Raw genomic sequence first — 22,399 nt, forward strand, 5'->3', positions numbered from 1 at the left:
AAGAGAAATCATGCACCCCAAGCATTCACGCTGATGTTTAGATCATACAGAGGACAGGTCAATTTGTCCTCTATTCACACTTTTGTCCTTGAGCTAAAGAAACGAGACCACATACTGGATGGAAAGAGGAATTAAATACATTGCTGATGATTAATCAGGATGGCAACTTTAGCTTAAATCTCAATTTCAGCTACTTCTTGTATTTTGCAACTTTTAACTTTACCAGCAGTTTCTTACCAGTTTGTTGCCTAAACCTTCAAATAGAACCCCACTCCCCTGCGGAAATCTTATTGGGGGTCTCCAAAACTAGGTGAAATGCTTTTCATATATAACATAATGTATTCATAGATACAGTGCAAAACCCTTAAAGGACAAGGAAACCCTTTATCCTAAAGCTGGCCATAGACGCAAAGATCCGATTGTACGAATCCTTGATTTGTACGATTTTCGGACCATGTGTGTTGAGTCCCAACATTTTTCCTGTCTGATCGGTCGTTTGGTCGATCAGACAGGTTAAAAGATTTCTGTCGGCTGCCGATATCTCTGCATGTATTGCCGATCGTACGATTTTCAGTGGGAGACTGTCAACAGCTTTGTCGGACATAACTTTCGTACGATTGCTGTAAGGGGCAGAACATCAGCTGATCTGTTCTTTTACTACTTTATTTGACCTGAATGGTTAGTGGCAGGTCAGGAGATGGATTCGAACGATCGGATCTTTGCATCTATGGCCAACTTAAGTCTTTAGTATATAATTGAGCCCCCCTTGTTGTACCCAATCCCTAATTTTGTTTGGCAAAATACCTCTTAGTTCTCTTGCTGTGACCTCTGTCATTTTGCCATGTTTCCTAGTCATAAATCATTAAGATGGCTGCCGTAAATGTTATGCACAATTGTTTCTCCACCTTTTGACATAAACTGCAAGCTTTAAGGTGATTTTCAAAAAAATAATTTAGCAATGCTTTGTAGGTAGTAGCAGAAGTTGTGAGTAGAAAGACATATCTACCTATTTTAAATGTGTCAGAATGTGTTATTTGCCAAAATATGGGGTTTTATGGGGTGAACTTGCTGTTAAAGGAGAAGGAAAGCTCCAAAACAGTTTATTGCTAACAGATTAGCCACAATAGTGCAAGCTAGAACGCTATATTTATTCTGCAGAATGCTTTACCATAACTGAGTAAACAGCTCTAGACACCGTCTCTGTTTGTTTAGGATAGAAGCTGCCATTTAAGCTTGGTGTGACATCACTTCCTGCCTGAGTCTCCCCCTGCTCACTTACAGCTCTGAGCTCAGATTACAGCAGGGATGGGAGGAGGAGCAAACTGAGCATGCTCAAGGCCGTGCCCTGGAGGTTTAAGCTGAAAACAGGAAGTCTGATACAGAAGCCCATGAGTACACAGTAGAAGGAAAGAAATGCAGTGTTTCTTTTGACAGAGGACTCAGAGCAGCATTACTTTGAGGGTTTACTGGTATATTTATATAGACCTTTCTGATAAAGCTTACTTAATTTTAACCTTTCTTTCTCCTTTAATGGCTTTTTTGGAATCAAACCTGGAGTTGGAAATTCATAAGGCAAGTACCATACCAGTCAGGTTATAGTCTTAAACCAACATTTAAAGGGCGGAGGGGGGTTCACAATATCCAGGTTTTTAAATGCAGGAGCCAAGTGGGACACAAACAAGACAATAAGCAGACAGAGATGCATACAGAATTCTTTTATTTAACTTAAATCTTGTAGTACTGAAACTACTAGAAAAAAAGCAGAGTAAGAGAAACTAAAACTGCCTTAGGTTCAGCCATTTAAAATAGACAAAGTTTCTTTTTTTTCCAATAATATAAAGAATTCAGAGTATATAGCAAGAACAGGAATACAATTCTTACAACAGAATATACAAAAAAAGTTGATTTTTTTCATATCTACTGATTCATTTTTTTATATAAACACAGGAATTTCTTATGAATAATTTACACACAGCATATCATCTCAATGTAACAAATTGGCCATGTTATTTTTATTTTGTTTTTTTTTCCTTAAATAAGAAAACTTGGAAAAAAGATTTTTTTTAAGTAATTTATATTATTTTATTAGCAACGCATCAAATTCCATAGTCTTTTTTTTTTTTTATGTTTCATATTTTTTTTCCCCAGAGGTAGTGAGAAACTCTGGCCAGTTCTTGTGTATTTGAGGCCACACTGAATCGGGAAACAGAAGGTGGAGAGGAAAAGAAAGAAAATATCTTGGTTCGCACGAGTGAAGTGAAGCGCATGGTTAATCTTCCAGCCATGCTTGCTCCCCAAAAAAAGAAGAAAACCAACTTGAAATGCATTGCACAAAACTAGCCTGTATATACCCGTGTTTGGCAGAAAGAGGTTAATTCACAATTCCAAAAGTCCGACTCGCCGCCATGTCTATTTATAGCAAACGTTCCAATTTGTGGTTGACCTGTCTCCACCAGTAGTGTATTCTCTTATATTCACGTCAGTTCCAGCGCTAGAATGGTTACATGCAATCCAAGGTAAAAGAACAATACTCACAATTTTATATGACCGAACCTACAACTCAATTATCTGTCAGTACGCTGCCGACCAGTCCAGGCAGTTCTATCTCTGACCTTAACACCAGGATACAGTAAAAAGTGAAATTGACCAGTAACAGATCAGCCCAATCAAACCAGAGGGTTATGGAAATGTTGAAGATACAGAACTGTTGACTTTTCAGATGTGTGAGTTAATATTCTTTTTTTGGCATTATAGAAAGCTCAGTAAATATATTTACTACATCCCTATTTATCTACATATACATCAGAGTTGATGTGTAATAAATATATATTACACACTCGGCTATGCACATTTAAAAAGACCGGTTTCTTTTAGGAAGAAAGTGCCGCACACTTATTTTCAGGAGGTTTATTAAATACACATACAAAAAGTCTTCCATGTACTTACAAAACGCAGAGAGACATTAATTCGGCTGTTGTAAACTGGATTTGTTTTTTTCCTTTGTTTTGTCAAAAAGACTACCCGTAATCTACTGGACTAAGCAGTCCTGTGAAAGATGCTAATGGAGAAGCTGTTTGATGGGATTTCTTGCCAAGCTGGTAGCAAAGGCAAACAGGCAAGCTCTTGCAGGCTGGAAATACTAGTGAGAATCACGGAGATCGGTGAGTGTGTCGCACAGGATGTGCTGAGCTGACTGTGCCAACGGGACCAAATACTTCAGTAATTCAAACAAAGGACTCCAGGGTTGGGAGTTTGTTGAGGTCTGCCATTGTACTCCAAACCTATTTCTGTTTGTGATCACAGTGTCTAGAATGATAAAGGCCCAACAGTTCCTTGGTTGCCATCTTAACCTAAGGGCGCCAAACGAAATGCTTTCCAGCACTACCATCAAGCACAACTCACAGCTTTCCCTAGCACCCGAAACATGGTGAAATGCTGGAAGCTGCCGTTCCCACAAGCTTGTCGTCCCTAATCTAAACAGCCCATTCTTTTGGAAATACCAACAACGTTGTCTTTCAGAATAGCCGACAAACTCATTGTCCAATCAAGTTTATTGCTATTCAGAAAGCAGAGGCTTTGGGTGGCTCCTGGGCACAGGTATTAGCCATAGTCATACACATTCTGAATACAACCTTTATGTTAGTGTTATGCACAAATTGCTTGAGAATTGTACCTGGAACCCAACCTCACCAAATACTATATTCATTTTGTGAATAATAGCCAAAGTTGTGTAACCAGCTATCTGCACTCTTTAGCTCCTTCTCATCTCCAAAGCTCACACTTCAGAACTTTATGCTGAAGCTACATTTCTTCCTTTTCCCTGGACATTGCTTGGAACCCTCCCAACCAGTCCGTGGACGATGGCTGAACTCCTAGCAGTGCTGTGTAGATGCACTTGTCTGTGCCTAGTGACGCGTCGTAATAATATAAGTGCCTTGTTGTGCAACACCAGGACAAAGAAATGCAGCCTGCTCACTATTGAAACGTGCAACAGTTCTGTATCTCCTCCTCGGCCAATGAATTCCAACGTGGCCTCTAAACAGAACACAATGTATCTGCCTCAGATAGACGAGAACGACAAAAAACGTCAAGCTCCAACGTTATCTAAAGTGAAACGGTTTTTGCGGAATTGGATGCAGTTCAAGATTTTCTTCTTTTCTTATATCACAACCCTCACCATGTAACCCAAAACAAAAATCACACAAAGCGCACACTTTAGAAAAATAATAATCATCAGAATAATGCTGGGCTTGATAGAGCGGGAAACAGAAGTGAAACTAAAGCTTCTGACCAGTCTCAATGGCAATTAAGACGTGCCATGAAGTGGCCACGGTTCTGCGTGTATCAGTGTGTTTGATGCATAGCAATGATAGACGAGGGTGAGGCACACGGAGAGTCTGCAATATGCACACAAAGTTAACATTAATCCAAACAGCGCCTTCCGGTTTCAGAATATTTACACTGTATTAGATAAGCAGACATTTCCCTGTTTCTACGCAGGGCTGTGCCACAACACATTACAGATTGCTGACATCACATGGGGTCGTACACCCAGATGCCCATGGGTTGCATATCCATCAAGCACTTTAGGAGCACAACAATATTGGGTTTTAGAGTGAGCAAAGAATAAAAAGCAAAACATCACTCAAAACCAACCTAGCAAGATGATGATTGGAGTCTCAAACACAAGACACCTTTCTGACCTCAAGAGGAAAAGAGCACACTTGTAGCAGAAAGCATTTAACACTTCTATTGTGACCTATTGACCAAGCTTCCCATGTAGCCAAACTAGTTTCCCCTTGGCATAAAAGGCAATAATGATTTAGCCTTACTCTGCTGTCTAACAATGGCAGAAACACATAACAAAGTGGTGTAGAATGGGGAGTACACCAAAGTTGCACCTCATGAACTACTATACCATTTGGCTCAATACTGAATATTGGGGTTGAACCTTTCGGCCTCCACCACAGTCCCATAACATATTTTACTGAATGTTGCATAGTTTAAAAAAAAAAAAAGAGGGGGGGATTAAGAAATGTGTTTTGCGTCTACTGGCCGAAAAGTATTTCCCAGTGTCCTGTGGGCAATACTTTACAAGCAGTGGTGTACAAGATGCATTCATTTTACAACTGAAAGCACCTTTTTAGGATGGTATTTTGTTAGAAAAGGTCTTCTGATTGTAGGGTCTCAGATACACCCACCTTTAACATTATTGTCCTTTATTTATATGTTCTGCAGCACTTTACAGAGATAATGAATAATTCAAAAATGTACGAAAAGCTTCCACCTCAATCCTTCAGCTGATCAAAACAAAGGCTCTACTCTACTAGTAAGTGCTAAACTTTGCCCTGCTGGCTGGCAGTCACCCTACTACATCAGGTAGCCTGGAGGATAATGAATAATTTAGAACTGGATGTCGGCCAGGAGAAGCAAGGAACTGAAGCTCTTAGAATTAATCATGTTAGTGGTATCCAAACCTGTCCTTGGGTTGCTACATCAGTGCATGAGTTGAAGGCAGACAACACAGTAGTACGCCTGGGACAGCTGAACAGATACATTTACCAGTTTTTAGTTATCCAATCAATGGACCACCTCCAACGGCAAGATATTCTGATATCTTGCCCAGCAGACGTTTGGTAAGGAATGGGCAAAGCAAACATTAATGTTATCATGGAGGCCATCAGTCTAGAAAGAGCCAGCAATGAAAGGGATTCAATGGAAGTAGTTCATGAGGTTGTTCCTCACATTACTTAAACTTACAACAATCACAAAACAAGCAAAATGTGGACAGTTTGAACAAAACCCTCGTAGCTGATTGAGATCTGAGGAATCTGTTTAGCAGTATGTGCGAGAAGGGAGAGGGCATCACCATGTCAAGAGGGCTTGAAAACCCAAACTTCTCTATGCTTAAGGAGCTCAATCCTTCCCATGCAAACAGAAGCTCAACATAACATTACAAGTTGCACAGTCTCAAAGGAAACAGGATTTCTATTACCAGGGAATCATTATTTTCATGGCTAACTGGATATTCATGCTCCATTTTCCAGATTGGATTGGAAAACTGTGACAACAGAACCTGCACTGGGATCGGTCAATTTGTATTGCTGAGGTTAAGGTGCAGATTGGAGTTTTCCCAGATTTGGATCTTTTTTTTTTTTTAACAGCTGACCAGATAAGAAAGTTGCATAGACGAGCTGTAGCTTAAGAGTCACGTATGGAAACAAGCCGAGCATGGGTTCCTGGCAAAACACTGTAGATATTAAAAGTGGGGGACCTGTTTCACTTTAAGCCTTGGCATCAAGATCATTTGGTCACAATAGTACTGCTAAGGCAAGACATGTAAAGGGAGACTTGCTTCTTATACAGTGTGGAAATGGCTCCTTTGTCACATGTAATGTAATATATGCTTCCATAAACAATTCTGTCTTCAGGAAGGAGAGCTCTGCTTAAGCTTCTCGTGCCAAGATTTAGCCCCGACACAGGCAACCGTCAAAACCCCACTTCAACTCTGTTGTTAGACTGGCAGACATTTCCTATCCACATTGAATATGAACATCTTGGGGGCGATAGAAAAATCACCAGTAAATGACCTTGAGATCATGAAACCTGCTCTTCTGCCCCCCTTGAGGTGAATGATGCCCTCTCCTTAATACCAGCATTTTGTGGTCTGAATAGTGTATGAGGTTACCGGTTTCTATGGTTTATTGTCAACTGCTGAGTAATGTGAGATGCATTTTTATATATATATTTATATATATATTTACACATATAAAAAATAAAGAGTGAGGTAGATAAATGTTTGGAAAAAAAAAACTTAATTGAAAACTGTCCCCTGTCATTTACAAAAACAACCTTATCTTAATATGTAATAATGTGATGGGGCATTTTTACAGTGACTGAAACTAATATCAGATCAATAAATAAGAAAACAAAAAGACAAAATCCTACATAGAACACCTTCTCAGGTTTTTAGGGATATCAGGGAGGGGGCAGGTGAACGAGGCCTAGGGAAGCAAAAAAAAAAAATGCATTACTACGAACATTCAAACTTTTTAAATTTTTCTCTCTCATTTCTTTTTTTTTTCCCCCCCCTTCAGTCAAAACGACCACTCCGTGATAAGAATTCTTTGATCCTAAAGGAAGAAAAACTCTTCCATCCCAAAGTAAAAAGTTTACTGAAAGAAAAAAAAGGTTTTGGTCGATAATGTTGAGGCTGTAAAATGAAGAGAAGGGCAGAAATGCACTGGGGAGGGCAAAGGCAGCAGTCCTATCCAACACAAGCTTTTCAGTTACAATGGGGTGCTCATGGTTCATTCAATAACTGAATATAGAAAAACTAATGATTGGCCAGAACAACACAGATTACATTTGCGTACAAGAGGGGACAATGTGTGGGTACATTTTCATTATGTTGTTCTCTTATGTGATTTAGGCAGAAGGAAGCTTTTGGCTCCCTAGCTGCTGCGGTGCTGTCATATCAATCTATGTTGGAGGTTTTAAGAGTTGAAGTCTGGTAAAAGCTAGAAAGCTGAAGGACATATCTCCTTGACCAAGTCACATGGGACAATTTGGTATTCAACAGAAAACAATGTGTGGTTGGGGGGAAATCAGTGTTTGGAATTAAAGGAGATGTAAAACTACATTTTAATAAATGTTAATAAAGTGCTCTATATTTTTTGCAATTTGATGCCTTTTTCTCCTGCATTATCCTGGCCAGCCCAAAACTTAACATATGCAGGAGCTTCCTTCAGACTGAAGCTTCTCTCCCACCCATAGGGTGCTGTTCTGATCGCTGGGCTCTGGAAGCACACAGCAGTTTCCCTAAACCCAGCACGGCTCCACATGAAATAACCATTGGTATTGTGCCCAGTCAGTGCTCTAGCATGGACACAATAACGAAGCAAAAACCACTGTTTGGTATCCATGTTCGGTTACGGACGCGACAGCGTTTAGAAGAGCACTTTGTGCCTTCCGAGAGGGTTTACATCCCCTTTAAATTGTTATTTGAGTAATTGGGGCAATGTAATCTGATATATGGCAATACTAGGACATTTAATGTTAAATCCAATGAATGGGGTGTTTAAGGGTAAGCTAGAATCTTTACAAATGTAATTGTTGTAAGGCACCAGCAGGAATTTCAGCAGGCTCTTGAGCATAAGAGTAGAAAACATGCAACTGTTTTTGGCGCTTGACTTTCTCCTTGGGATGGAAGGTTTTCTACCAGGATTAAGAGATTAAAAGCAGAGACACACACTCCTATTTCAGGAGATTAGTTGGCCAGCGACTAATCACTTTTTCTTCGAGTGACGAACTGCCTTCCCGCCGGGCAAAATGTAAATTGCCGACGGGATTGCGCTCGGATCACTTCAGCTTTCCGAAGTTTCTTTGTGAGGCGACTTTGGAAAACGAGGCGTTCTGAGTGTCATCCCGCCAGTGATTTACAGTCTAGCTGGCGGGAAGGCAGTGCGAGTAGATTAGTTGCCCAAAGAAGAAGCGATTTGTCTCTGGGCGACTAATCTCCCGAAATAGCGGCGTGTCTCTGCCCTAAATAAGATATTGTAATTTGTGCTGCATCGGAAAATGAACAGCTTATGTTTGTGAAATAAACGGACCATATCCTACAACCGCAGACCAGTGAAGGGCATAAGATTAAATAGGATGAAGGATACACGAGCAAACAAAGCATTTAGAGAACACGAAACCATATGATATTTTGCAACCTGAGTTTCGTTTTCTGCATTATGATATAATGGATAGCCGCGTGGGAAGGGAACAAAAATCGTACAATGACCCACAAAGATACCAACCACGCCCAGTGTGCATACACACGCTCCACCCACCACCAGGGTTTACTGCCACGAGGAACCCTTTGCAATACAAACACAAAAAATTAAACTGCATTTATAAAAAAGGCATTGAACAGATCCATGGATAATTATACTAGACGTTCTTCTGTGGGAGATCCAGGAGGTGAGGAGCCAAACAGAAGATTTAGGGACTTTTTAAGTACATTTCAAAGCAAACGATCACAACATAAGTGTCCAGAATCTCCCACTTAAGCCAAGGAAAGCTCGTTACTTGCGATTGCCTTTCTGTCAGCCCTATGTCGGAGTGGAGGAGTAGACAGGAACACAAAGAGATGGAAAGGTAGACCTGAAGGTTTTTTTTTCTGGTTTTTTTTTTTTTTTTTCATTTCATAGAATAAATCCACAAAAAGGTAAAGAAAAAAAATAGCAGCCTTTTCTGTACAGACATAGATATAGATGAATATCTGAACCATAAAAAAGTTATAAAAGGGACACAAAATACAATGTATGTAAATGATGCTTTGGCCTCACATTGAACTGCAAGTGCCTGCCGTATAGTCTTAGCAAGAGAGAACATGTCCAAAAATATATATATATGTATATATATGAGGCTCAAAGGGTAACTTCAGAGAGATATGAAGACTAATGGGTTCTGCAGGGAAGGTCTGATGTTCCGTTACCTGCCAGAGACTCGTAATCCAATTACGGATTAAACAAACAAAAAAAAAAAAATAGTTACGAGGCCAAAGTCTTCTTTATCTTTCCAAAAATGGATGTTAATTGATTTCTGGTATTTGAATGAAGAAGCAGCACGTTTTGCCGTAAACCCATTAAGTTCTGCAATTTCGTTTTTTTGCCAGTTTTCTCCAGAATGCTTTGTCTTGTATATACACATATATGGTTTTTGCCACCTCATCACACACACACAAAAGGAAAAAAAAATCTGGAGAGGAAAATGTCCCCAGCATTATATATTGGTAATTTTAAAGAAAAATAAGTGTGCATGGTCCTGTGATATGAAGGGACATAACCCTCCCCCCCATCTGCACTATCCATTCTGTCAAAGAGCTATTTGGCAAAGAATGTCAGATTAAATAACAGCATATATGGGATGCAAAGGTATTCTGCAGTAATGTTACTAATTTTTTCTTATTATAAAGGTCTAAGTAAAAAAAAAAAAAGTATATATATATATATATATATATATATATATATATATTATAGATATATGTTGTTTGTTTTATTTCATGTTTTAAGCAGGTGAGCCGCCTGTCTGGACCACACGTATTGCAATGGATGCACCTTCGGTATATATTCGCTCGTGGGCGAGCTTGAAGTGACACTGGTCTGACGCACAAGGTCCTTTGTGAGGAGCAACACCAGTACCGAGTCAGAAAGAGGGCAAACCCACGCTGAAAGAACGGATTAGTGTTTGCACTGATACAGAGGGATTCTCTGGATCCACGAGGTACACAAGGCAGTGTATTTCCAAGAGTGTCTGTCAGACCCCCAGCCAGGATCAGCAGGCCGAGGATTGGGGCAGAGGGAGTGCCCTCTCGTTTTTGCGCCCTCCATTCATGTGTGCATATGGCTGCCTCTCGTCAAAACTTGCCCTAAGAACCACTACACCTGGACCATTTTCAGATTTGTGTCCCGCATGGTGCTCGGATGTCTGCAGGGCACACGAGGGATCCAACGGAATGCTCTCCATGTTCTCTGCCTCCAGATCTAGCTCTTCTGTGTCCGGGGGCTTGTTCTCTTCACTGTAGAAAAAGGACACCTCTTTGAAGCCGGGGTCAAGCTCATCTTTGATACTGCTAATAATTTCCAGGAATGAAGGTCTCATCTTGGGGTTGTACTGCCAGCACATGCGCATTAGTTCAAACCTGAGAGAGAGAAAAGGTAGAAACAAAACAGAAATGATAATGGGTGCATGATTGCAATTAATCCTATGCTTCCGGAAGAACTTCACAAGCTCAATGTGCAGGTTAGTGAATGACAAGTTTGCAAACAAATCATAATAGAGGTATCTACTTATGCATGAAAACATTGCCTTCTTTTATATAGTGCCAACTTCAGTGAATTAATCAGTCCCTGCCTCAAAAGTAGGTTACAATTTCCCTACCACAGGCACAAACATACACACACAGCAGGGACACGTTTATCAAGAAGTTACCTACCAGTGTGTTTTTGTATTGTTGTATGAAACCACAGATCCCAGAGGTTACAGGGAGACACCAGCCCCTGAGTTTCCTGACAGCAATGCTAATCAATGCACCATAGTACCATGAAACTTCAGAAAAAGTTCCAGTGCCTTCTTGCTACATGGGGGGGGGGGGAGAGTATATTTCTTAGAAATTGCAACAAAAGTTGCGAGTCCCTCCAAAAACAGTCAAGATTATGAAAAAAAATGCAAAAAATATTTATTAGGACATAGCAGAAAACGACCTAACGCGTTTCTTGCATGTTAGGGCACTGACTCATAATGAGCCTACGAGTAAGTGCCCTAATAGGCATGAAACGTGTTAGGTCGTTTTTTTTTACTATGTCCTAATAAATATTTTTGTATTTTTTAATAATCTTGAGGGACTTAGCTATTGTTGCAATTTCGTGGATATGCAACTGGAGTGAGGTGAACTGTGAGTATATCCCTCCCTCCCACATAAATATTTGCTTGCATGCAGTGTCAGACTGGCCCCTGGCCTCCTGATATTTAGATTTTGAAAAAAAAATAAATTCTCTTCGGTGATGTGCAGCGTTGTCTGCCGCCTTCACACAGTCGCGTCGAGCGTCAGTGACAATAGGGCCGGGGGCCCTGGACCAGCCAGTCCGACCCTGCTTGTATGCATAACTTATTGCCAACTTTTTGATTGTGGTTGTGCACATACTGGCTCCTGTTCTTTCTGTTTTTGTAAGTATATTTCCTAGGGTTTTTGTGACTGGGGCAAAACTATCCTATTAATATCCTCATTTGCCAGTGAAACTATTGATTTGGCCAATCAAGACGAAACATCTGATTGAATACAGTGTAGGCCCCATTTTCTTGTTTGGATCTAAGGGCTAATCCAGACTTGCTATATCCTTTCAGGTTTGGGCACGTGGCCTACCCATAAATGCATAAGGTTTGTATCCAGCATCTCATACAAGGAATCACTGAAGTGATCCCCCTTGGAAAAATGGCCTGTGTGAAACCTAGAATCTGTAGAATCATTACATATATAGAGCAGTTTAAATACACGAGGGGAGGAGGGGGCAGTGGGTGCACAGAAAGGAAGGAAGGGTCTCTACAGCAGATTATGCAACAGAGCACATGGCATATAAATATATTAATATTAGCAATAGGCCCACACTGACTACCCGGCTATTCTGGTAAATGCCTAAGGGGCTGCACAGATTGGCACCTTTATTTGGCCTTTATTTGGGGTTTGTTTGATGTCTATTTTGAAGCGAACTTCACACATGTAATGACGCACTATTTGTGAGTTAACGCTTTTATACATAGCATTTCCTTGGCTGGATAGGGAAATGTGTTTTTGTGTTGCAGAGAATGTTATTGAGCAGAGGCCACTTCATTGCCTGGTGGCTATTTTTCTTTGCTCTTTGTGCACATGTGCTAGTTTTCCCAAATCAGCCCAAGCTGAACACACACAGTCCCTCCTGTGCCCTGCCACTATGTGGGGCCCCGAATGGGGGGATAAACTTCTAAGTTAAGGAATTAGACGGCTGACGTCTACGGACGACTGTGTCACCTGATGTTGTCTGAACTATTCTGCAGTGACCAGGCTTCACTCTCTTCTCCTCCCATAAATGGAAGGGGCTTTTTTTCCCTTTCTCCCCCTCCCATGTGGGATCGAATACCGTGTTTACTGCATATCCAAGAGGAGCTGCCTCATGCTCTGACAAGGAAAATAACGATTGTAGAGAAATCCAGAGCGGCCCCCACTGCCCAGACAATCAGGCATTTAAGCACTGAAATGAAAGGGCAGATAGATACAACATGATCCACAAAACTTACTGTATGATTGCAGTAAGGATTAGGGCTGCATTTATCCCAACAAACAGTCAGTGACAAGACTTTGCCAATATACAGCACCAGTGAGAGGCCAAGGGCCGTAATCATAGTCAGATGTCTCCAGACACACGGCAGATGAACTGCCATCAGAATGTGTATGGGAACTTATACTAGACTACTGAGGCAGGGAAACAAATCCAAATGAAAATTTAAATATCTATATTAAATCCAATCAACCAATGTTACGGATAATAATAATACAATTAGAGCTTTGAGTACCTATTCGGGTCTCCCAATTTCTCCTTTGTAGTACATGGCTTACACCCTGAGCCCAACCAGAGGGAACCATTCCGTGTATACTGGGGGATGGTGTAATATACACAGCAAATGGCTGTGCCACCGGTTTACTAACCCTACAACCAAATCTTGGTGCTATGGTGGCTATACTAGGTAACCCTAATTGCCTCATGCTCCTGGAGCAACTCAACATCTGTCTAATCCTGTTAATCCTCACTCATGGGGTCCCCCATTGCAACTCGTGTCTACCCAGGCTTTGGACACAATACTGAAGGAAACCCAACAGGAAGATGTGACCTTCTCCCCTGCATTATTTACTCTCATGGAGGTCACAGTATACACTCCCAGGCACTAGTGAGTAGGGATTGCACCGAATACACTATTTTGGATTTGGGCCAAAGCCCCGAATCCTTCGCGAAAGATTCAGCCGAATACCGAACTTTGCATATGCAAATTAGGGGTGGGAAGGGGAACATTTTTTACTTCCTTGTTTTGTCACAAAAAGTCATGCGATTTCCCTCCCAGCCCCTAATTTGCATATGCATATTAGGATTCGGTTCGGCCGGGAAGAAGGATTTGGCCAAACCTGAATCCTGCTGAAAAAGGCCAAATCCTGGCCGAATACCAAACCGAATCCTGGATTCGGTGCATCCCTACTAGTGAGGAACTCTAGTTTCTACACTAAGGACTTTTATGTCCTTCCACTGACAAGTGCAATGTATCCTAGCTATAATATTTTGGAGTGTATTTTTTTCTCTCTACCCTTCAAACAAGTAAAACGAGACACTTACTATTATTGTTAACATGAGTAAAGGTGGCCACAGGCGTTACAATTATGATCTTTCCAGGAAAGATCATTAGTTTCAATACACACGTGTAGAGCTGAATTGTCAGATATACAAGTAGAAACAATAGAATTCTCCCTGTTTCTGACAATTCAGCACTAACAATGGCCGATGTTCGGGTGCCTTCAAATGTGCTTGATCAAAATTTTCCAGCCGGCCTGATCAACGAGCCGACCAATATCCAAGACTTCTGCTGATAACGGTCGTCTTGTCTCCCACCATAAACAAACCGAATATCATACGAAAATTTGTTACAAACGATATTATCGGTGAGTCTATGGCCACCTTTAGGATGGAAGTCTGAAATGAGATTCAATTTTAGTCTGGTATTTGCCTTCACAACTTTTTGAAGTGAAAGAAAGTACAGCAAGTCCCATGGGTCCTGGCAAAACATTGCAGCTCAACAGTTGGCCCTGCTAGCTTGCACTCTTGGGATCCTAGGTTTGACTGCTTCTACATGAAGTTTATACATTCCCCCCATAACTAGATGAATTCTCTCCAGCTACCAGTGTTTCCTCCCACACTCCAAAAACATACAGACAGTGTGAATGTTATAGGGACTTTATAGACTAGGGTAGGGACTGATGTCCACGTTGCTTTATATTCATGATGTGAATACATCTAGGAAACCAATGACTTATCCAGAATGATCACACACTGTAGCAGACAGCACCAACAGGAATATCTGTTTAAAAAGCCTTTATTTTGCTTTTCTAAGGCTTAATGATCAGGACAGTTAAGCCTAAGAAAAGCAAAATGAAGGCTTTTTAAACAGATATTCCTGTAGGTGCTGTCTGCTACAGTGTGTGTGGATATTCAGAGTCGGTTGGAGTGGACAGCGAATGACGTGCACCTAACTACTAAATGGGAGATTTGAGTTCCTGGTGAGTGCTGGCTGAACTGTATTTTGCTTATCCAGAATGATGACAAACTGCTCCTGTAATATTTTAGGTGCACAATGAATGCTCTCATTTTTCATATACAACTAAAAAAGATATGATAAAGTTAGCCCCGCATCCCCTGGTCTAAAATTGTATTTTTGGCTATTTGAGCAGATGAGTAAAGGCACAGAAAACTGGAAAACCCCAAGTTGTTGGGGAATGTCACACATATATTTTTAGTATTAAATATTGAGCTAAATGTCTATGAATACTTGGCCCCTGCCATTCATGCACTGTGAAAAAGTCATGCTTGGTAACCTAATGTTGGTAACCAGAGTGTTTATACACAGTAAATCCACCCTCAGCTCTTTCTAGTCTAGCCTGACCCAAATCATCCCCAATTATTTTAAGGGCAGTAGAGGGGAATATGACAATAGGAGACAAGTCTAAGAATATATTAATCAGAGATCCTGTCAATGTTCCAAAAAGATGAACATTATATATGTAATTGCCATTGAGAACAAAAACTCCATTCATATTGCACTGCTGGTCCTGACTGTGTGTATCACTAATATAACTCCTCCAACCAAGACACTTCATTAGACAATGCCTTGCACAATTTTGTCTGTCTACTTTTTTTCAGAGGTCTGTTAATGACACAATGAAGCCTTGGCTAGAGGAGAGCTGAACCCAAATGTAGGAGATTTTGCTACAAAAATGTTTGGCTCAGCAGAGGCCCATAATGTGATCCAATCAAAATGATTCAATCAGGCAGATCTGGCCCATCAACTGGGTTGCCAAATGGGTCAAAAAAACCCTTAATACAAAGCCAGTTTTTCCTTCTCCTTTCTGTTTCACAACAATCTGGCCGGCACACCTCTTCCTTGTGACCGTTATAATTAGCCTTTACCAGCCAGGAGGTAATAAGAGATTGAGAAAAACAAAAATCTAAAACAGGAGTCGGTTCTGTAGCTATCAATACGATAACAATTTTGCAGTCAAAACAGACAAGGGAGGGGACGAGACCTTGTGAACAGACACAAGACAGATACTTGAGGCTCCAGGCGGCACAGCCAAGCCCATGTTCTCACACTGGAACAAACTATTTTCAAGGGAAACTCAAGGGGAGACAATTTCAAATATTTATTGCCTGCAATTATGTGTAAAACTACTCTTTCCTAGATGTGCCTGTGTATCTATCTACCTATCTAGTTTTAATACAGCTGCAACTATTTGACTCAGGATCTGTTATCCAGAAACCTCTTATCCAGAAAGCCATCCACCATAGACTCTATTTTAATCAAATATTTCAAAATTAAATGTTTCCCTGTAATTATAAAACAATACCTTTTACTCGATCCCAACTAAGATATAATTAATCCTTATTGGAGGCAAAACAACCATATTTGATTTAATTAATGTTTAAATGATTTTTTAGTAGGCAAAGTATGAAGATCCAAATTATAGAATGGTCTCTTATCTGGAAAAGCCCAAGTCCCATGTATTCTGGATAACAGGTCCCATACCTGTACTTTAAATCAGACCAGAGCTGTTTGTGTGTATTTTAATTCTGTTTGTTAACAGTGATGTAATGCTCCTATTTTCTAGGGTTAAACGAAAGAGTATCCAAGCCCTGCTCCAGTTTTATTCCATAATCTATTACTGTGAATAGAATACAACCACCACCCCCGCTATTGTGCCTGTGGCCCTCGAGTCCTATAGTGTGGGCAGTCCAGGCCCGGACTGACAATCTGTGGGTTCTGGCTAATGCCAGAGGTGCTGCTGTAAATTCCCATAGACAGTCACTATTTATTGGGCTGGTGGAAGGCTGCTTGGGCCTCTGTGTGCTTGGAATGCCAGGGCCTATTTTGATTCCCAGTCCGGACCTAGGGCAGTCCATGCAGAATGTTAGTCCTACATGCATAGACACAAATTTTATGTCCTAATTAGGCGACTTACACATGGGAGAACTTTGTTATTAAAGTCAGTAGGGAAGAACCAAATCTACTATTTTGGATTCGGCTGAACCCCTGAATCCTTCCAAATCAGAACCCTAATTTGCATATGAAGCGCGGCTAAAAAAATGTTTTACTTCCTCGTTTTGTGACAAAATGTCACATTATTTTAAGGATTCTGTTCGCCCGAATCCTGCTGAAAAAGGCCAAATCCTGGCTGAATAACCAACCGAATACTGGATTTGGTGCACCCTAAAAGTAGGGATGCACCGAATCAATATTTTGGATTCGGCCGAACCCCGAAATCCTTCGCAAAAGATTCGGCTGAATACCTAAGGGTTCAGCCAAATCCTGCTGAATCCTGGATTCGGTGCATCCCTACCTAAAAGTAAGATGTGGTACATCTACAAAGGTTTCCTATGGTTTTAGCACAATATCCTAATTTCAATATAAACAGGAGAAAGTAGATAAAACATACAGCATGTCAGGGCAGTTATCCGGCTTCTCCAGAAGGCCTCCTTCCATAACGAAGCGAAGAACCTGCTCATTGGACATGCCCTGGTAAGGCTGCTCTGCCAGAGTGGCAATCTCCCATAACACAACTCCAAAGGACCTGCAAAAACAGAAAGGAGGGGTGACTGACAATCATGGATACGTAGCAGCAATGCCATTCAACAGACACAGGGGCAACAATTGCATGTAAATATCTAACAATTCAAGGCAGTGAAGGTGTTGACACACACACACCAGATGTGCAGATAAAGAGATAGGTTCAAAGCCAATAAAAATGCAGAAAACAAAACATAGTGTGCACAGTGTTACTGCATGTATGAAGAGGGAGTTGAAATACAATACAGAGAAAGATTTAGGGCTGTTTGGCATTATGAAACCAGGAAGGATCATTTACACTTGGCAGTGTTATGTGAGAGCAGCACATTATGCACCATGATTTAATCATTTGGCCCTGCACTGTCCCCCATCTGATAAGTATAGCGCATCTATTTAGGGAGGGTCTCCATTGGATATATATATATATATATATATATATATATATACACACACACGGCCCCATGCATATTTACACATCAAAGATCCATCATCATCGTCATTGTGTGTATCATTTAAGGGATTCGTCAAATTAAAATACGCGTTTGCATGGAATTTGGAGTTTAATCAAATAACGTGTAACCGGCTTGGAATTTAATGTTTTAATGGCTCTACGGATTTACATTCTTGAGTCTGGTACAGAGGTGTATTAAAAAAAGATTTGAAGGCACAGTAGAGCACCAAAATAGACTATGACGAGACTGTATAATAAAGGGATAGGCAAGCCCACTGCAGCATTTGCAGAACTACAGCTCCCATCGTCCTTAGATTCATGATGGATACGGAGGAGTTAATTAGACATAAAAAAGATTAACGGAGGGTTAAAGCAGAGCGGAATTAATTTTGCGTTAATATACTCTTACAAAAAAGGGCAAAATACACAAATGCTTCATTTTATTTTTCAAAAAAACAAAACAGACAACAAAAGCCCCAAGGAAACTGGTTCATTATCACGTGCAGTGTTTTGAGGGATCACTTGGGGTTCTATGTCGGCAGCTCACTCAGCTATTGCAGGGCGGATTACACTGCATCTCTGCATGGAATGAAACGGCTGCACTTACCAGACATCAGCGTGAGTTGTGAAAACACCATCCTTTAGGGATTCTGGGGACATCCAACGCACAGGCAGCAGACCTTTCCCCCCCTTCCTGTAATAGTCTGTCTCATAGATGTCTCTTGTCATGCCAAAGTCTGGGGGAAGAACGTAGAAGAATTGAATTGCAAAGAAATATTGAATGTTAGTTCCTGCATGTACTATAAATAAAAAAACGATTACTATAATATAAATAATAATATTATTATTAATTAATATAATATAATGAAGAAATACACCCCTTTTCTAATGACTTTTAGCTGTAGCTGTTAATGTAACACATAGACTATTGTCTGCAATGGGCCGGTGCATCTAATGGGCTAGGGAAGTGCATCTGTTGGAGACTGAATGAACTATAAGTGTGTGCACTCCTGCTCTAAACAATATATGGTGTTGCTTTCATTACCAACAAATGCTTATAATATTTATCCCACTCCAACCACTGGCTAAGGACTCACCTCCAATCTTAACTGTGAAATCCTCGGCGACCATACAGTTCCTAGCAGCCAGATCTCTGTGAACAAACTTGTTTGCATTGAGGTAGGCCATTCCATCTGCAATTTCTCCTGCCATCTGGATCATCTTCTTCAGGGAAGGAGGAGACTGCCCGGAGTTACTCTGAAATGTAAAGAACATTTCAGTCAGGGTAATGCTGGCCATAGACGCACAGATTCGATCGTACGAATCCTCAATTTGTGCGATTTTCGGGTCGTGTGTTGAGTGTCCCGACATTAATCTTGCCATGCCTATCAGTCGTTCATTTGATCGGACAGGTTAGAACATTTTTGTCGGCTGCTGATCATATCTCTGCGTGTATTGCCGATCGTATGATTTTCAATAGGAGACTGTCCCCAGCTTTGGTTGGACATAAACTTTCGTACGATTGCTGTCAGGGGCAGAACATCGGCTGATCTGTTCTTTAACTACTTTATTTGGTCTGAATGGTTAGTGGCAGGTCGGGAGATGAGGACGTACGATCGTTCGACCGATATTGAGGTAAATCTTTGCGTCTATGGCCAGCTTAAGCAGAGAATATGGCACATGTTCAACATCACATGGTTGTTTGAGAATGATGAACAATCTCCCTAAATACACCACCTTATTTGATTCAAAAAACTTTACCTGCACTTTGCCTGGGGGTGCACGTACAATATCAAGCATATAAAACTGGTTTTTCTTTATAATAAATTATCTTTTGCAGTGATTTCAGCACTTTTTTTTCATGGCCTGATGAGTCAATTATTGGTTCTTGGGTCCTGCCGATTTGAAAATGTAAGGCTAGTGGGTGCAGACGTCAAGATGGATCTCAATGCAGAGTATGTATTTTCTGCACCCAGGCCAACACAGTGTCTGTGAGTACAGACAGAAGAGGGGGCAGAGGCCATTAGATAAGCGGATTCTCTGCCTACATTAATATGTGACAACCCTAATATATCCAGTGGAATTGACTGAGGTTTTGGGACCTGCTGCAGTTGTGAACCCTGGGTCTCTCTCCTCCAATTTATATATATGTCTTGATGACAGCTCACGTTTAAGAGGCAAACGTTTATTAAATCCACTTTCTTTTTGCTTCACAAGACCTATGAGTGCAGACTTTTTTTGTTCCATGACCGCATAAATATTTTTACAGGTCATGGAACTCAGAGGTGACTTCTAATATCCTCATATTTTTCAACAAGGGGTACTTTTTTTATTATAATACACGTTTCAGTGAGTCATGTGACAGAAATGACATCAGAACTCACTGTTTATAAGTGATATTACAAGATATTCATAGCTTTTGTGTATTTATATAACACACATCTATGTAATGCCTTCCACAAATCACAGTTATAGTGATATAAAATCAGCCAATCCAATATCCCCTATAGTCGTATGAATTCACCAATACAGTCACTCCCTCAAGGTGGTTAATGCAAACTTAAAAGTGCGTGTATCGTGTATATACATTGCTTTTGGCCTCAGTAATTTTATTTTAAAACACAAATTGATAATGAGTTCATCTGTTAGGAAATAACAACATTTTGGCATAACATGGGTTAGTAACACGGGAGAGCTGGTCGAGGGACTGAAGGCTTTGGCGTTGCAGTGCATTTGGGTATGACCTTACATAAACACAAACACAGTACACATAAAAAGGTGACTTTTATTTGGTAACTAAATCAGTGCTGTCGTGTGCTAGCCTGTCATTACATTAACCAAAGTGTCTACTTAGTGGGAACATCATATGCTCTGGGCCCAGCCACATCAAGAGTCTGTACAAAATGACACATTAATTCAGGAGCTGTCATCATAGGCCTATTTGCAGTAATGGGGGAAGAAGAAAATAAAAAATAAAAAAAGATACACCGTCCATTAAGTTTCCACCAATACCAGGTAGTAATTCTAAGAACTAAACAATGTGACTCAGTTTGAGTGATTTATCACTATAGTGTAGTAAGCAATCAGCCAATAGAAATGGATGGGGCTAGATTTATCAGATCGATCTAATCAGGCCGTCCTTGTGTAAAGCTGGCCATACATGTTGAGATTTTCAAAAGTCCGATCGTCATCGTGAGACCAAGATTATCTCGGAACAATGGTACGATCAACTAAAAAGACCAATTTGCCAGGAAAACAAAGGGGAGCTGCCTGCTTGGCCCTGCAAACATAGATACATTGCCCTGGGACCGACAAAGATTTTTTGACCTGGCCGATCAATTTCCTGACAGATGTCGGCCGAAAAATCGTGAGATGTACGATCGCTCGAATCCCACTAACCGCACGATAATTCTGAAGGATTGGTCGGACTTCACTAAAATCAGTCGTTCGGCACGAGGGAGCTTTAGCCAATCAAACAGCACATAAATAACTGCTCAAAAGTTACCAAATGAAACACAAATTCAGGCATTTAAGCAGCCGCTCCTATCACCCTTGACATTCATTCGAGGCTTCAAGGGAATATTTTTTTATAGAGAGCATGTCTAGAACAGAAGGTTGTGTTCTGAACACAGGGAGTGAAAGATTGGAGACAACAATGAGTAGAAGAAACAGCAGGGGGTGATGATGGGAATATATTTCCATTGTAATGAAAGATGGTATGTAAAGCTATCATGGAGTCTGAACGTTTTCGGAGAGGACAGGAATGGGATGACTAGGGTGGACAAATCAGTTCATTAACAAGATGTCGAGAAAAGTTTGTCAAGAACACATTGGATTAGCACTGGTCTGTGTTGTAACATTCTCTGAACGGAGCCCAGTATAGTAAGAACCCTAGTTCCACTGACATCCCTTTACTACTGTGGTACTTGAAGCAAATACAGTCAGGTGAGAAAATGCAAGAGCTCGCATTGACTATAGAGCAGTGGTCCCCAACCAGTAGCTCGCGAGCAACATGTTGCTCACCAACCCCTTGGATGTTGCTCCCAGTGTCATCAAAGTAGGTGCAAATTTTTGAATTCCAGGCTTGGTGGCAAGTTTTGGTTGCATAAAGACCTAGTGTACTATCAAACAGAGCCTCCTGTAGGCTACCAGTCCATATAGGGACTACCAAACAGCCGATCACAGCCCTTATTTGACATCTCCATGGATTTTTTCATGCTTGTGTTGCTCTCCAACTCTTTTTACATTTAAATGTGGCTCACCAGTAAAAAAGGTTGGGGACCCCTGCTATAGAGAGTAGCCCCAGACCCAGCCCTGCTCAGAAAACCTGTCAAACTGATGTGATAAAGAGATGCAGCTCCTGAACCCTGTGCTTTCCTATAAAGAAGTCTTCTAGTCCCTGTACATTCAATATTTGACTCTCTGTGCTCAGAACACAAGCTACTGACGCAGACAAACTCTACTGCTGAAAAAATATTCCCTGCTGCACTCCTCAGTCTCTGGAAGCCCTTAATAAATGTCAGGCATTCACATCCAAGAATT

General features: G+C 40.8%; 1 protein-coding gene across 2 annotated transcripts in view; it reads right to left on the minus strand.

Annotated features, from left to right (window-relative positions):
• Nucleotides 1-8,685: 8,685 nt before the first annotated feature.
• Nucleotides 8,686-22,399, minus strand: part of igf1r.L (insulin like growth factor 1 receptor L homeolog) — a 166,842-nt gene continuing 153,128 nt past the window's right edge. For both annotated transcript variants that reach the window (XM_018253259.2, XM_041586870.1), the window contains 4 exons: nucleotides 18,955-19,114; nucleotides 18,465-18,594; nucleotides 17,276-17,410; nucleotides 8,686-10,693 (listed from right to left, as the gene is read on the minus strand). In XM_018253259.2, coding sequence (XP_018108748.1) covers nucleotides 10,327-10,693; nucleotides 17,276-17,410; nucleotides 18,465-18,594; nucleotides 18,955-19,114 — 792 coding nt within the window. In that variant the 3' untranslated portion in view covers nucleotides 8,686-10,326. The remainder of the gene's footprint in view (nucleotides 10,694-17,275; nucleotides 17,411-18,464; nucleotides 18,595-18,954; nucleotides 19,115-22,399) is intronic.

The sequence above is a fragment of the Xenopus laevis genome, chromosome 3L, assembly GCF_017654675.1.
Source record: "Xenopus laevis strain J_2021 chromosome 3L, Xenopus_laevis_v10.1, whole genome shotgun sequence".
NCBI lineage: Eukaryota > Metazoa > Chordata > Amphibia > Anura > Pipidae > Xenopus > Xenopus laevis.